The sequence below is a fragment of the Sorex fumeus genome, unplaced genomic scaffold (genome assembly GCF_029834395.1).
Source record: "Sorex fumeus unplaced genomic scaffold, SorFum_2.1 ptg000014l, whole genome shotgun sequence".
Taxonomy (NCBI): Eukaryota; Metazoa; Chordata; class Mammalia; order Eulipotyphla; family Soricidae; genus Sorex; species Sorex fumeus.
In genome coordinates, this window is record NW_026606071.1 from 24,587,208 (window position 1) to 24,604,051 (window position 16,844).

At 37.7% G+C, this 16,844-nt stretch overlaps 1 protein-coding gene across 3 annotated transcripts in view; it reads left to right on the plus strand.

Annotated features, from left to right (window-relative positions):
* Window positions 1-16,844, plus strand: part of ADAM23 (ADAM metallopeptidase domain 23) — a 218,689-nt gene that overhangs the window by 181,928 nt on the left and 19,917 nt on the right. For all 3 annotated transcript variants that reach the window (XM_056111569.1, XM_056111568.1, XM_056111570.1), the window contains exons 19-24: window positions 146-196; window positions 1,105-1,168; window positions 3,219-3,324; window positions 7,043-7,162; window positions 9,510-9,678; window positions 11,784-11,895. In XM_056111569.1, the coding sequence (XP_055967544.1) occupies window positions 146-196; window positions 1,105-1,168; window positions 3,219-3,324; window positions 7,043-7,162; window positions 9,510-9,678; window positions 11,784-11,895 (622 nt within the window). The remainder of the gene's footprint in view (window positions 1-145; window positions 197-1,104; window positions 1,169-3,218; window positions 3,325-7,042; window positions 7,163-9,509; window positions 9,679-11,783; window positions 11,896-16,844) is intronic.

The following is a 16,844-nucleotide window of genomic DNA, read 5'->3' on the forward strand; positions in this document are numbered from 1 at the left end:
CTAATAAAAACTCATGTTTTTCTAAATGTTCCTTATAAGACCCATGCTTGCATTTTGGGGGGTACTTTTATATGTTATGACAACAGATCATAATATGACGCTTCTTAACATACAGAGAATTAACTAGAAAGATTCTTTCTTTCAGTGCCCACCAAATCTCCATAAGCAAGATGGATATGCATGCAATCAAAACCAGGTATGCTGCTCATTTCCATTTTAAATACAATTTTAAAAGGATTTACTTGAGAATTTCTTTTTGATAAGTGTAACTTTGGAGGGAAATTGCAACTCAGTCAACAGTTAAATTATAGCAGTGGACTTGTAATTCCATGTTGCATCATGTGAAGCCAAATGCTAAATATATTATACTTGACTCTGGTGACAAATCATCAAGATTGAGAGCCAGGAAAAGAATGTCATGGTTGAAGAATTAGGAATCTAATTTGTAGCATTGGGACCCTCTGGAAATACTTTGAGTGCCTTGTGGGGGAATCTGTCAGTGTTCGAAGCTTGAGTTTTGTTTCTTATACTTACGATATGAATGCATATTATAACAACTGTTCTCACACTAGAGCAACTTCTCGCCCACCTTTCCTTCAAGTGTTCCCATTGTAAAATTTAATTGTTTAGTGGATAAGATTTGGATTTAAAGAACTGTATCCTGAGTCTTATTCTAAGTTTTAGATTTTGTGTATCTAGGTTTTTGGTTTGGTTTGGTTTGGTTTGGTTTGGTTTGGTTTGGTTTGGTTTGGTTTGGTTTGGGGGGCCACACCCTGTAATGGTCCAGGGTTACTCCAACTCTGTGCTCAGGAATCACTCCTGAAAGTGCTCAGGTGACCATCTGGGGTGCTGGAGATCAAACCCAGGTTGGCCTTACCTGCTGTACTATCATTCTGGTCCAAATTTTATGTGTCTGTTAGGCTTCTCTTAAGAGATATATGATTCCTGTAGGTCTCTATTTAGGTATATGATGATCAAAAATTAAAAAAAACTAAAAACCACCACTGTCTGCAACCACAGAAAGGACACCTGGCAGTAAAAATGGAGGGAACCAGAAGTAGGCCTTGTGCTTCTGTCTCCTGACCAGTGTCCCTCTGTCCTTAGGGCCGCTGCTACAATGGAGAATGCAAGACTCGGGACAACCAGTGTCAGTACATCTGGGGAACAAGTAGGTCACGCTTTCCTGCTCAATGTATTCATACACATTTCTCTCTGAACGTGGTTCTCTGTCAGTGATCAGAAAGAGAGATACAGCTTAGAGTGATGTATTAAAGAGATCTAGAAATAGGTAAGAAGAAAGAGCCCTGTGAATCTCAGCCACAAGCCCCACAGGTAGGGGAACTTGTTGACCAGATTGCCAGGCATCATTGGTGACGATTGTGTTTCAAGGGAAGGGTTGCCTGTACTTGCTCGGAATGGCAGTGCTGACATCCCTGATCCGGCCACTTGTGGGATTTACTTAGTACCATGCATTAAACGCTTACTCCTTCCCTGTTCCCTTTCTGCTTCATTTCCCCAGCATAGTACCAGTCTTATTTTTTTTTTATTTTCTGTGTTTTACTTCTTTAGTTTGAAGTGAAGACATACAGACACTTTGTGAGGTGCCTCTATACTGAAATTATATCTTCAGTACATTCCCTAGTAGTTAATACATGCATTCTGTTCATGATGTTTACAGCATTTCTCTCATGAACTTTAGTTCTTGGGTGCCAGAGAGCACAAATGGGTCTGTTTTTTTTTGGGGGTGGTTAGTGTTTTTATTTCAAGAAATTATCGGTGAGGGGCTGGAGCGATAGCACAGAGGGTAGGGCAGGGTGTTTGCCTTGTATGCGGTCGACCTGAGTTCAATTCCCAGCATCCCATATGTCCCCCGAGCACCGCAAGGAGTAATTTCTGAGTGCAGAGCCAGGAATAACCCCTGTGCATTGCCGGGTGTGAAAATGGGTCTGTCTTAACTAGCTGAGGTTGGGTCATCCCAAAAGAAAAGAAACACAGAAGTTGTGGGATAATATTGGTTTGTCCTTTCTCCCTTGCAGCAGGGAGCTTAGGTTTATTGTGTTCCACCCATCACAGTGCTCCAGAGGCACTCCCATTCCTCTGTTAATCTTTAACCTCTCCTCTGTGCTCTGCTTTCCCTATTTGTGAATCACTTATATCCCCAAATCAGACCCTGTGACTTGTAAGGTCAGATCCTTCTAAGGACTCTGGATTTTGTGTTTGTAAGTGAAATATTGCTTTTTCTCTTTCCCTTATGTCCTTTGCATAGTTTTCTTTAGAGCAATGTCTTTTTTGTACAGACACAGGAAGACAGTTAATGCTATGCTTTTGTAACTTGAAGTTAAATGACTCCGAATAACATTTACTCCCGGGCATCTGTCATAGTTACTCAACTTAGCCTCAGTTGCCCTTAATTCCTAGCACCCCAAAAGCAGGGTCCTGACGAAGGGATTGGATGGAATAAATAGCAGGATGGAGATTGGAATAAATAGCAACTGATCACCAACCAGTTTGGCAGCCCTGTTATCTCCTTCATGTGTCTGTTGGCAGCAGCTGCAGGACGGGGTGGGGAAGCAGTTCATGGCCACCAAACACACGTGACGGGGAAGAGAGCCCATGCCACATAACATTGAATACACAGAAGTGTGCTTGAACCCCTGCAACAAGTGATTTCAGGGTTTGACAGCTACTTTAATTTGGTATCTGCTGTTAGTGCTTGCCTTTGGGTGGATAGAGGTGCACTTGTATTTTAAAGATTAGAACCCAAGAGCCAACAAATCTTAAAGGAATGACTTTTTATGTTCTAAAATTAATATAAAACAGAATTAAGAATACTTATTAATTTCTTGAGTGTCACATCACTATTTCCTATTAGTAACCATTTTCTACCTCTCACCATCACCACCTTTGATAAAAATTGGGAATACATTTGTTTTCCAAATTTAAAATGGTGGTGCATTGGCACTATCTTATGTTAGTTTGCAAGAACCAGGTGTTAAATGTTCAGTTGTTAAATGTTCTCATTGTTTGTATTTCAGTTGATATCACATTACTAGCTTAAAATTAGTCATGTATCTTTCTACAATAATTTAGACCACATAAATTACCAAATGCTATGAATCAGGAATTTTGTTTTCCTGAAGAACCATACACTGGCACAGACTGGTAATAGATAACGGGGGAACTGAAATTAATTTCTTTATCTTGCTCATCTCTAAAAGAGGCCTCAGGGTCAGACAAGTTCTGCTATGAAAAGCTGAATACAGAAGGCACGGAGAAGGGAAACTGTGGGAAGGATGGAGACCGATGGATCCAGTGCAGCAAACAGTAAGTAGTCAGCCATGGGGGCAGAATGAGTGCATTGGAAGTGCTGATTCAAATGCAAAAGGAGCATAAAATAAATGTGACTAACATTGAAATGTTCAACTATGTAAAATTTCGTAGTGAGTATTTAAAAAATGCTTTTGTCTCTAGAGACAGATGTCTATGGATAAAACTCTCCCTCTGGCACAGACTCACAACCATTTCTGTGGAAACCATTTCTGTGGAGTTCAGAAACTCTCACATATTGTTTTATTTGATTCTTGTTTGGAAGTGATATTTTGTCAGATACAAAGTAATATTTTCTGAAGGAAAACTAGCCCATGTTTTCCTTTTGATTTCATATTTGAATTTCCTAGAATTTTTTTTGATTGTCCATTGTATAACGAGCAGAATTGCTGTGCTGCCTAGTCAATTATTTATGCATAATGTTTTCTCCTTAAAAATAGGACAAGAAAGAAGCAATATTATTCATAATTCACAATATGCTTTTTAATTGTAAACTAAAATTGGAGCTGGAGCCATAGCACAGTGGTTAGGGCATCTACCTTGTATGTGGCCGCGTGGCCAGGTTCAATTCCTCCGCCCCTCTTGGAGAGCCCGGCAAGCTACTGAGAGTATCTCGCCTGCACGGCAAAGCCTGGCAAGCTACCTGTGACGTATTCTATATGCCAAACACAGTAACAACAAACTTCACAATTTGTTGTGAGACGTTACTGGTGCCTGCTCGAGCAAATTGACGGGAGGACAGTGACAGTGACTATGACTTAAAAAGTTAATCATAGTAGTTTCATATTATTTATTTACAAAGTTATTCATAGTGGATTTGAGATTTATTTCAATTCAAAGTTATTCATTTATCACAAATGCTTTGTTTAGAAATTATCTAAGTTTAGGTTTTATTTACCTAAGCCATATATATGTATATGTGTATATGTATATATGTGAATATATATGTGAATATATATGTGTGTATATGTGTGTAGATAGATAAGTAGATAGATAGATAAATAGAGAGAGAGAGAGAGAGAGAGATAAACTTTGAATTGATTCACTGTGAGCTACAAGGTTATCCATGACACTGTGAGTTTCAGGCCCACAGTGTTTCAGCACTAATCCCTTCACCCATGTCTACTTGCCTCCACCCGTATCCCCTGTTTCCCTTCTGGCCCCTAGCCTATGACAGGCACATTTTTCTCTTTTTCCTTTTTTCCCCTTTTTGGCAACTATAGCTTACAGTACTATTACTGGGAGGGTCCACAAACAAACAAGCACTGTCCTCTCGTTGTTCATCGATTTTCTCAAGCGGGCCCAGTAACGCCTCCATTTTGAGACTTGTTGTTACTGTGTTTGGCATATTGAATACGTAAGGGGTAGCTTGCCAGGCTTTGCCATGTGAGCAAGATACTCTCGGTAGCTTGCCAGGCTCTGGGAGAGGGGCAGAGGAATCGAACCTGGCTCAGCCTGGGTGGCTGCGCACAAGGCAAACTGGGAGGGTATCATTCATATTACTCTATCTCCCTTCAGCACCCAGTTCTTGTCCAGTGTGACCACTTCCTTCTATAGTTGCAATGGTCCCTTCCCTGATCACTCCCTACCCCCTCCAATCCCTCCCCGACCCCGACCCCCACCACCACCATTACACACTTTCTACTTAGGACCATTCACCTGCTCTTCGGTTTCTATTGCCTTTGGGAATTAGCTAATTCCCTACTGAACTTTTTTATGTCCGGCATATGAGTGAATCATTCTATGTCTGTCTCTCTTTCTAACTAACTTTAGTTATCATGATACTTTTCAGATTCATTCATGTAATAGCAAATTGAACGACTTCATCTTTTCTTATGGCCATTTGGTATTCTGGAGTGTATCTCTACCACAGTTTCTTTATTCAGTTGTCTATTCTTAGGAGCATGGGTTGTTTCCAGATTTTGGCCACTGTGACTAGTGTTGCAATGAACATAGGATTATAGATGTCTTTTCTGCATTGAGTTTTAGTAACTTGTATTAACATGTTGACTCTGATACATATTACTGATGGCTCACTCTTGAATGTCACTGTCACTGTCACTATCCTACCATTGTTCATTGATTTGCTTGATGGGCCCAGTAACATCTCCATTGTGAGACTTGTTATTACTGTGTTTGGCATATTGAATACATCACAGGTAATTTGCCAGGCTTTGCCATGCGGGCGAGATACTCTCGGTAGCTTGCCGGGCTCTCCTGGTGGGGCGGAGGAATTGAATGTGGTTTAATTAATACAAATTGCTGTGTTTGTATCAATGTGTGTTAAAGAAACCACATTGTATGTGTTTGGTTTTTTTTTTTTTATAGTTTGTTTCCTAAGTTTTCCATGGTTTGTACCTGTTCATTTTCTGGTATTTGTTTTAATTTTTGTTAAATTTCCACATAGAGTCATGTGCCATAGTTTAGTCTCCATTGTATATTGATGAACATTAGGTTGTTGCTAGGTTGTGGCTATTAGAAACCATACTTCTGTAAACATGCTTGTACTTGTTTCAGTTTAGATTTTTACATGATTTTCTAAGGTCTGTACCTAGAAGAAAAACTGCTAAGTGATAGGAGATATATCTTTATAGTGTAGCAGATGATGCCATACTTTTTTCTAAAATGGTGGTCCTGGTAAAAATCTGCCAACACTAACACACATATAAGCTTTTTGTTGTACTCCATTCTCACCAACACTTGGTGTTATCATGTTTTTTTTTCTTTTAGTTGTTCTAATAAGTGAGAATTGCTTAATTATGTCATTTTTTAACTTGCATGTCCTGGTTTACAAATGGAATTTGATACATCTCTGTGAATTTTTGCACGCGGATTTACTATTTTATGATATACCAGGCCAGTTATTTACAAAATATTTACAAAATATTGTAGCACTGTAGCACTGTCCTCCCCTTGTTCATTTATTTGCTCAAGCGGGCACCAGTAACATCTCCATTGTGAGACTTGTTGTTACTGTTACTGTTTTTGGCATATCGAGTACACCACGGGGAGCTTCCCAGGCTCTGCCCTGCAGGCAGGATACTCTTGGTAGCTTGCCGGGCTCTCTGAGAGGAACAGAGGAATCGAACTTGGATTGGCCACATGCAAGGCAAATGCCCTACCTGCTGTGCTATCGCTCTGTATTATATCACAAAATATTTAAGGGAGACCATTGCTCATTTAACAGAGGCAGGATGGGTGAGACATTTAACAGTGTCAAAAAGAGAAGCCATGATTTCTCTCTCTACTCTGTAGTGCTTAGCATGCAGAGGTTTTTATCCTTAGGTTCTGAAACTCAAATGGCAAGGTGGAGGGAGGTACCGAAAGTTTCCTTCCTGTCATGTTCTAACCTACTTTTCCCCATAAAATAAAAATTCTCCCCCAAAATTCTATAGCTGACTTTTCTTTGTGTTGCAATACCTGAGAGCTACTTTGAGCTTAGGAGAATGGGAAGGAAAGTTTTAAAAAAAATGGATGTACTAATCACAAGATAAACATGCAGACATATCCTGAATGTCTCTCTCTGGAGAGGAATGTGTATATTACTGGGTGAGACAAGAGCTGGCCAGTCATGCAAGCAATTGAGCAAGTCTGATAAGAATTGGGTCTCAGGATAGGAATATATGATGACACCCCTCAGTATCCTTCCTTCAGGCTTGGGGATTAATTTGATCTTAAATTTTTTCTGTCCATTTTTTTTAACAAACATATTTAGTGATGTATTCTGTGGATTTTTACTCTGCACCAATCTTACCCGAGTGCCACGTATTGGTCAACTTCAGGGTGAGATCATCCCAACTTCCTTCTACCATCAAGGCCGAGTGATTGATTGCAGGTAACTTGTTAAGTATTTAAATATTGAGAATCATAATAATGAGAATGCAAATTTAGGAAAAATCAAGGAAAATATCATTATTTGTTTCAAGAGGATTGTTGACTCATATTTTATTGTAACATTGCAATTGAAATGTCATCTTAAAAATAAAGTTGTATGTTGATTTGAACATTTTATTCATTCCAAAATTTTCTCAGTAGTTAAACATTTTTTTAATAATAATCTTAGGAGTAGAATCATATCCTCTGCTTTTTATTCATGACTAATATTTTAAATACTGGAATATGTCACTGTTAAATATTGACAACAGTGTTCTATTTTTAATTTCATAAAAAGAATTTAAGCTGCATGTACTTGTGTCTGGTAGGTGATAATTATATGATTTAATAAATAATCGGGTATAATGTATTTATTAATACTATTATGTATAGCTGTAGGCAAACATTTCATATCCAATTACCTATGAGTTCAAGGTACAGAAGATATGGGGTACACTCTTTTATTCAGTTCATATATATTCAAATAAGCATTATTCTTTCAAAGCATTCATACTACTAAGAGTCTGTGCTCTCAAACAAATGGTACTGTTAATGTCCAAAAATACTTTAGAACCCCCCCTACAAAAGTTTCCTCAGTCTATGCAAACTTTTATTTTTGTTTTCCCCCAAAGTAGCTCATATGCCATTGTATATGCGTGTTTGTAATGTTTAGAAACCTCCAAATGTAATTTTGAAAAAAATTTAGTGAATTAATTGGGTAGCAAATTTGAATTATGCTGTCTTGGTCCAATATTGCTGCTTTTTATTTTTGATCTTTGAAAGGACTCTGATGGAGTTTCTAACAGGGTCTTAGACAATAAAATCCTTCCTGGATTGTGTTTGTAATTTTCAAATCTAGTTACCTTATTGGTCACAAACTTTCTTTGAATGTATAAATTTCACAAATATCTCTGTGTTGTTAAATTATATTGTTATGTTCTAAAGTAATATATGTGTGAAACATTAGTAAGATACTCTATTAATAGTAATGCCATTGATTATTCTTTAAAAACAAGAGTTGCCCCTAACTTTGAAATGTTAGAAGTAAATATTAATAGAGATGAATTTCTTTGTTCATTTTTATGTAGAGCCATAGGCAAACATTTTATATACAATTACCTATGTATATGTAAATGAGTTCAAGGTACAAAAGGTATGTAGTGTACTCATGATGAGTAATCCAAACCTCTAAAGAAATAATATTTAAAAAATATTTTTGTTTGCTCTTGTTCAACTTCTGATTTTCTCTCTTTTTTTTTTTGTTCTTTTTTTTAAATTGAATCACTATGAGATAGACCCTTACTGATTTTTTTTCTTACATGTCATAGTTAGAAAAAAGTAAGCCATGGAAAGCCAAGAATGCTTCTCCTGTTCTTATGTAAAGAGCACTCCTGGAGTCTTAACAGAGACTTTGAAAACAAGTAAAGGCTTAGTGGTCAGGGACAAAGAGAGTGTCCAGAGATTAGGATGTTTGTCTTGCATGCAGCCAAGTCCAGTTTGATCTCAGGCACTGAGCATTGCCAGGAATAACTCCTGAGCACAAAGCCAAGAGTAAGTTCTGAACACTGCTGAATATCAAAAAAAAAGATTTAGAGATCAGAGAGATGGCTCAATGGGCTGAACATAAGACTTGCTTCAGGAGACTCAGCTTCAAACCCCAGCAACAGCAACACAAAGTCCCCTGATCACTGCTAGGAGCAATCTCCAGCAGAGTCATCTACTAAATGTTTGGGGTGTGGCCCAAAAACCAATATCAAAAACAGAAAAATAAAGACTTAGAATACACTTTGTATAAATACCTTGAAAAGTACTTTCTTTTTATCATGCTTTAAAAAAATATTTAGAGCATTATAAAGCCGTTCATAATTGAATTTCAGTCATACAGTATTCCAACCCCATCCACCAGTGTACTTTTCTCACATTTCCCAGCACCGTTTGGCCAGGATCCCTCCCATCATCCCCCCACCCCCCACCCCTTGCCTGCCTCTTTGTAAGAAGCTTTTATTCTCTCTCTTTCCCTCTCTCTTTTTCTTCATTCCTCCCTCTCTCATTCTCTCTCTCTCTCTCTCTCTCTCTCTCTCTCTCTCTCTCCCCCCCCACCCCCTCCCTTTTGCGCATTGTGGTTTTATCATGCTTTTTGGGTTTTTTATTAAGGGGAAATGGGAGAAAGGAAATGAAAAGTGAAGAAAGACTAGGAGAAACCCATGTCCCCTGAAAGCCTGAACTTTTCATTTAGAGGAAGCCTTGTTGACATTGCATATTTCTCAGTGTGGTGCTAATGGTTGTATGAATATTTCCCCCCCTTTTAGTGGTGCTCACGTGGTTTTAGATGATGACACAGATGTGGGCTATGTGGAAGATGGAACACCATGTGGCCCTTCCATGATGTGTTTAGATCGGAAGTGTCTACAAATTCAGGCCCTGAATATGAGTAGCTGCCCACTTGATTCCAAGGGTAAAGTCTGTTCAGGTCATGGGGTAAGTAGACAATAGTGTTCTAGCTCAAACCTTCAATGTGTGACATCAGAGTTCTATTATAAAAGTTTAGTCATTCTCCTTCTGTGGGTATTGCTACTGTTTATGAGTTTAACTGTTATTATTTTCCTAGTACTCTAATTTACTAAGATTACCATCCATCTATGTTAGTTTGTTTTTCTTTAAAACCAATGTTATTTTTATTCACCACATTAAGTCTCCAATGAAGACGTTACTGGGCCCGCTCGAGCAAATCGATGAACAACGGGAGGACCATGACCATGACCGTGACATTCTGTATAGCTTGGCATCTAAGGAATGGAAGAAAATTGATATCGTTGCAAAAGAAATGGCAGCCCCATATCACTATAGACTTCATACCATTAAAAATTACTACATTTTCCTAGTAAACCATTAGCTATGCACCATGTATACTTGGCATCTATATGTACAAGATCACCTTAGATGGTTTGATTCCTCCGCCCCTCTCAGAGAGTCCGGCAAGCTACCGAGAGTATCTTGCCCGCACGGCAGAGCCTGGAAAGCTCCCCGTGGCGTACTCCATATGCCAAAACAAAAGGTCTCACAATGGAGACATTACTGGGCCCACTTGAGCAAATCGATGAACAACGGGAGGACAGTGACAGTGACAGTGACACCTTAGATCAGAGTTCAGATCACTGATACTATTACCATGTTTAAAATTGTATAGTTATGTATGGGCCATTGCCAACCAAAGAGAAGATACTCTCAACTCATGGCTCCCCATGCCTTTACTCTATTGGCAAATCATTTGGGCAGTACACTTCCTGTAAAACCTAAACTTGCTAGTTAAAAATAACGTTTAATAATAATTCAAATTAAGCTTAACAGAAGAGAGATATTATAAACGTCTAACGATGTCTGGTTGAATCATGAGTTTACCAGGGAGAAAGTAGAGGTTAGTGATCAAGAGCATGGATTTGGGGACCAAAAGTGATTTTGAGTTTGAATCCTGGCTCTACGTCTTGCTATTTCAGTGGCTGGAGGCAAGTGCCTTAATCTCTTCACCCATCAGAATGCATGTGTAAGGATTGAATGAGATGTTACACAAAAGACATTAGCATTGATAACTAGCAAATGCTTAATGAATGCTCAAGACAATTAAGTGCTGGGCAGACTTCTCAGTTGCTTTAGTTATTGATCTGAAAACATGGAGATCATGGATAGAAAGATCTTTAATTCTCTCTTATGCTTTCTACTACTCACATTTTCCCCATGTTAGAAATGGCACCATATTCAGTCATAATTGTCACTGTCACTGGCACTGTCCTTCGATTTGCTCAAGCAGGCTCAATAACATTGTCAGAACTTGTTACTGTGTTTGGCATATCGAATACATCACGGGTATAATTATGATATTAAATTTGCAATTTAAAAGTTTGTGTACTAATATACAAAGTTCAATTATATTATCTGTAGCAATCTATCTTTGAAAGTATCTTTCTGGTCGAGGATGGATGAAATACCTCTCCATTTTTTTATACTGTTTAAATACCATCTCTGGTTTTCAGTTGGCTTTTTAATTTTGTCTGAATTATAAACTCATTCCAACACACTACTTGGGTCCCAAGACACTCTTTGTGGGTCCTTAGCTTTTTTGACAGCAAGAAGAGGGATGCCAGCAGCAGCTGGGGAAAATGGGAGTGGCTATCATTTGGTTTGGTAACTACTTCCAAATGAATTTGGTGTTGGCTGTGGTGAGGCCATGTACTCTTGGTGACTATCTCTTGGTTTTTCGTTTCTGGCAGTACCAGTTAATTATCTTAATGTTTGTATTCATAAGTATGTTTCTAAAAGCAGCTGCTTCAGAAAATACTTTGTGAGGAAGTAAGTTAACATGAGTAATAATTTAGAATAACTTTCATTTAATTTTTGTATTTCTATAGTTAAATGAAAACGCCATTCAACACCATGCATTGTTCATTGCTTATCTTCATCTTGCAACCATGGAGATTTCTTTTATTAGTTCAAATGATTGTTAAATCTTCTGTTCTGCCCTTTATGTCACTTCAGTATTGTATGAAGTCGGGAGAAAACCTGCTTCTTTTGTTCTTTATTCTTCACAGGTGTGTAGTAATGAAGCTACCTGCATCTGTGATTTCACCTGGGCAGGGACAGACTGCAGTATCCGGGACCCTGTTAGGAACCTTCACCCACCCAAAGATGAAGGACCTAAGGGTTTGTGTGATTTCAGTATTAATTCCTTGAAGACTGAATTTATTACCATTTTTCCAATGGTGCTACAACAATAACCTTATAGATTTGAAAGAAGACATATGTCTTTTTGCCATTCAAATAAATATCATAGAGAAAACTATGTTTGAATAGCCCACAATTGAGATTAGAAATTGGTAAATATAAAAATTTCCTTTCTTCCAGTTCCTTCATTTTCCTTAAATCACATTATTTTTGTTGCCACAGATTGATAATTTTATAGTTGTCTATAACTTTGCCAGTTTTCCAAGAGAAAAATCTCCTTGACTGGTATGAAATACTCATTATTCTTTAAAGCTCAGATTCTTAATAAAGGAAGTAGATCTTAAAGGAAGTAATACACTGATGAAATGTATTTTTGATCAGGAAGAAATTGGAATTTTGCACAAAATTTTGATTCTTCTTCAAAAATTAGATTTTAGAGCCCAACAGATAGTACAGTGGGTAGGATATTTGCTCTGCATGCCACTGACCCAGATTTAATCTCCAGCACCCCATATGGTCCTTGAACACCACCAAGAGTGATCCCTGAGGACAGAACAAGGAGTGATCCCTTTGCCCCACCAGGTGTGGCCCCCATATAAAAAATGCAATGAAGAGGAAAACCATGAAGGATATGAACCTTTGTTTTAATTATCAGTCATTAAAAAAGGAAAGAGATTAGAATTTTAGAATGTGGTGGCTGTCTAGATCCATCTTCGTTTTGTTGATGAGAAGGCTAGATGATTAGGTCAGGTGACACAGTATAGTTATCCGGCTGACTAGAGGCAGGACAGCCCCCGGGCCCAAACGCCTGAGGTCAGGCCCAGGTTTTCTTTCATTCCATCGGGTAGTAGTAGTTAATGTCTCATGATATGATTGTCATTATCCCACCACCTCCTTATTCCCAACCCCTCATCTGGTTTTACAAAGGTCTGGAAATATCTTCAGTTGTAGCAGCATATTAAATCTCTACAGCAATGCATTTTAGGAGCTAGAATTAGGTAAGAGTGGTGCACCCCAGTGCATTATATAATAGGTGCTTTTGAAAAATGGTAATAGCAGTATGTTCATGAATAACTATCATGCTTTTCTTCCACAGGTAGGAATATATATATCAAAATTGTATTTTTATCTTCTAAGTGTTAGAAAAAATTTGTTTAAACTTCCCCAACTACAGTATTATCCATATGGGAAAATGCAACTTTAAAATCACAAGAGTTGCTCTAGACTTCAATTCCTGAAGAGATTTAGGCTGATTTGGGTGCATGTGTATTGCTCAGTAGTCGTGGGTGGCTTAAAACACTTTTTCTGCATTTGCTTAATATACTCATGCTATTAAAATTCCATAAAAACCATAAGCCCACCCTCATAGTCTATTTCTCTTCTCCTATTTTTAAAAGGGAACCAATTACACTTTCACATTTAGTCTTTTGTAACTTTAAAGTGAGAACAAAAAAAATTTGGGGATCCACCTCCAGATTGAGAGACAATTTAGAATCTCTGAGAGAAACAGATTTTCTTTCCAAATTCTCTCTACAAATGTATGTCTGTAATTCTCTTAAAGCAGTTTCCTCAAGTGATGCATTGTAACAGATGATGTGAGCTGAATTGACTTTGAAACTGTCCTTTTTTTAATTAGGTAGAGTAGAAAGTTATTAATCATCCAATTGACTTTATTCCCTTATGCATTCATGCCTTAAAACTTTGGAGGCAGCAAGAGCTGCTCTTTAGAGAAGGCAGCGTCTGCAGCTGCCCTTTGCTTTGCTTTACTTTCTCCTCCACTTAATGTGCTATTTTTATTACCTTTTCTATATATAACCTTTGACTCTTTGAAGCACTACACCTTATCTTTAAAAAATTTGGAAATAAAAGATTCAAAAGAAAATAAAAGATTAGAAGTTTTGAAAATAAGTATCACCTTTTATCCCACAGCCCAGAGGAAATCCCCATAAGAAATCTGGTATAGTTCTTTCATTTTGCTTGTGTTCCTTTTCATTCTTATCAAGAGCAATGGAGTCATGGGAGTCAGGGTACCTTTGGTTTTGAAATTGTTAGAATCCTCATAACTCACTCACAGTCCTGATTAACTTGGAAAAAATTGGACTACAGACATTGCTCAAGTTGACCATCATGTCCCTCGTATGTGCTAAGCCCTGTATTTGATCCCTGGCACCACATAGCTCTGAGTTTCACCAGACCTGAGCACTGACTGTTCTGTCTACACTTCCAGATTGAGGCCAGGAGTGACCCCTGAGCTCTACTGGGGTGGTACTTATAAAAATTCTCAACTGATAGAATAAAACGTAGTTGATTATAAGTAATTAAATTTTCAGAAAAGTTGAAATAACACCAGTAAAATGCTAAATAGCCAAAATTTGAATTTCACGAATTGATTTTGCTACAGGACTCTATTTTTGATAGTTAAGTTAGAAATGATCTAAGAGAGAAGACAGAAACTTCTAATTGTATCGACATAAAATATTTGGCTATTTTTTATCCTTGGCTGATAGCATATCCTTGGCACAGAAGATATGCTTCAGTCTTGTGTCCATTACCTTTCAGGATAATGAAAGAAATGTCATTGCTAATTTTCTTGAATAACAGGTTTATCATCACAGTGAAACAATCACTACTTTCTTGGTGATGGATTCAGCAGCTGATGCAATGCCACCATGTTTAGGGAACCTCTGAAGTGGTACTCAGGGGAACTAAAGCCACCTCTAGCAATTCTTGGCCAACCAGGCTAGTGGTTCAATGTAAGGGACCAAGAATATGGTGCTGTGAGGGCTCTTCAATGACTGGGATTGCCAAAGCCACCCTGGAGATGCTCAGAATCCACCAAACCTATACCCAGCAATGTTCAAGGATCGTATGGTATAGTGAATTGGATGGGTGTTGGCCATAAGTAAGATATTTACTGTCTTCTTGATTCCTGCCAAGGTTTTTCTGTGTGGAACCTCACAGAATTGTGAAATTTTTATATTCCTTTTCATAATCAGCTTAGTGGAGTTAATGCTTTTGTCACTGAAGACAGTGCTTGGGCCCTCCCCATATGCTTGTCATATATATATAATGAGACACACCCACATGGTGGTCTATCATACTATAGATGAAGTTTTTGTGCACAGATACACTGAGAAGTGTTAAAGTTTACTTAGGTTTACTTAATTTCAATGGGGTTCCATGTCTTGAAGAAAAATTCAGGAAGTAAGATTAAAAGGTAACTGTTTAGCCTGTACAGAGACATAATATAAATTATATCCAGTTTCATCCCTTAGATCAAGACCAAATTAGTAAGCATAAAAGCAAATTTTGTGACATTGCCACTGATTGGAGGATGTCAAACGTAGTCTTATGTGTTTGGGCATTTCATTTATTTCAACTCTCAAGTTCCTAGAAGAATAAAAATTCAATTTATCCTTCTGAGTAAGGACAAAACATATTCACAAAATATTATCTTTGAAGTCACTCTGTACTCACTACACTTGTCCACCAATGACCCATATTTTAAAGCAGGCTAGAGTATTTGATCCAGTTCTTCTAGCAAACATTATTTAAAAACACCAACAAAAATTAAAGGGGGAGGGAAGCTGGAGAGATAGCACAGCGGGTAAGGTGCTTGCATTGTCTGAGCCTGACCGAGGTTCAATCACCAGCATCCCATGTGGTCCCCTGAATACCACCAGGAATAATTAGAGGTAACCCTGAGCTTTGCCAAGTGTGACCATACTCCAAATAAAAACCCTAAACTAAAAGTAATAACATCTCAAAGAAAATATCAGTTGAGCAAGGATTCTTTATAAAATAATTTTATATTACATATTTTGTTCATGTTTTCCATACTCTCATTTATTTCAGCTAAAAAGACTCTTCTGGTCACTTTTCTCCCAACCGCTTTCCAATGCAATCATTGAAATTGTTTGGATCAGTTCTACAAGGGTGGAATATGTTTGAACTCTGCTTAAAGCTCTAAAGTTTCCATTTGCTACAGTGATAGCTATATTAAGAAGCTATAATGTTTGTCAATTTATAAACCTCCTTGGAGAGTGCTTATTATGGAATTCAATGGAATATTTCTTACTGCTTGGTTTGCATCACTATAGAGGGAAGAAAAATAGAATATGTCACAAGTTCTTATTAACGTCAGGTTGAGCCTTTTCTAGAAAGTTTGGCTCAAACCCTCCATCATCTTCAGAGTTAAAGGTTGAGAAATCCTTGTCTGGTGATTGAGACCAGGGCTTTTGTTTTACAGTTGAGAAAATCCAATTTAATTAACATTCAATAACTAATTTAGGGGCTTAGCCAAAAGTAAGAAATAACATAACCTAGCCTTGAGCTCAGTGCATTTTTTTATTATTGCACTGAGCCTTCTTTCAAACTATTAAGCTCTTTGGTTTAATAGTATAATAATAATCAGGTCATGCTTTTCCTCTTATCCTTCTAATTATCCATATCAAAAGAAATATTACATTATTAGAAATTAGTACTTTGAAGATAAGAATTTCTAAGTCTTAGTTCTTTGAGAAATATTATTTACATTATCTTTTACATACATCTTTTTTGATATATGCAAAACCTATATGTCCACATCTTTAATTTTGTGGTTCAGATGATTGGAGATGTTATAGTTATCATATAATTATGATCATGCATCATCTTATTAACAGCATTATCATAAATAATTTAAAGCTTTACCAAATTTTTTGGGGGGGTCACACCTGGCAGTGCACAGGGGTTATTCCTGGCACATGCACTCAGGAATTATTCCTGGCGGTGCTCGGGGGACCATATGGGATCTGGAATTGAACCCAGGTTGACCGCTTACAAGACAAATGCCCTACCCATTGTGCTATCACTCCAACCCCAGCTTTACCAAATTTTAATATTTAACTGTCAATTTCTTTTATTTGGGTTCAGAAAAACTCCATAAT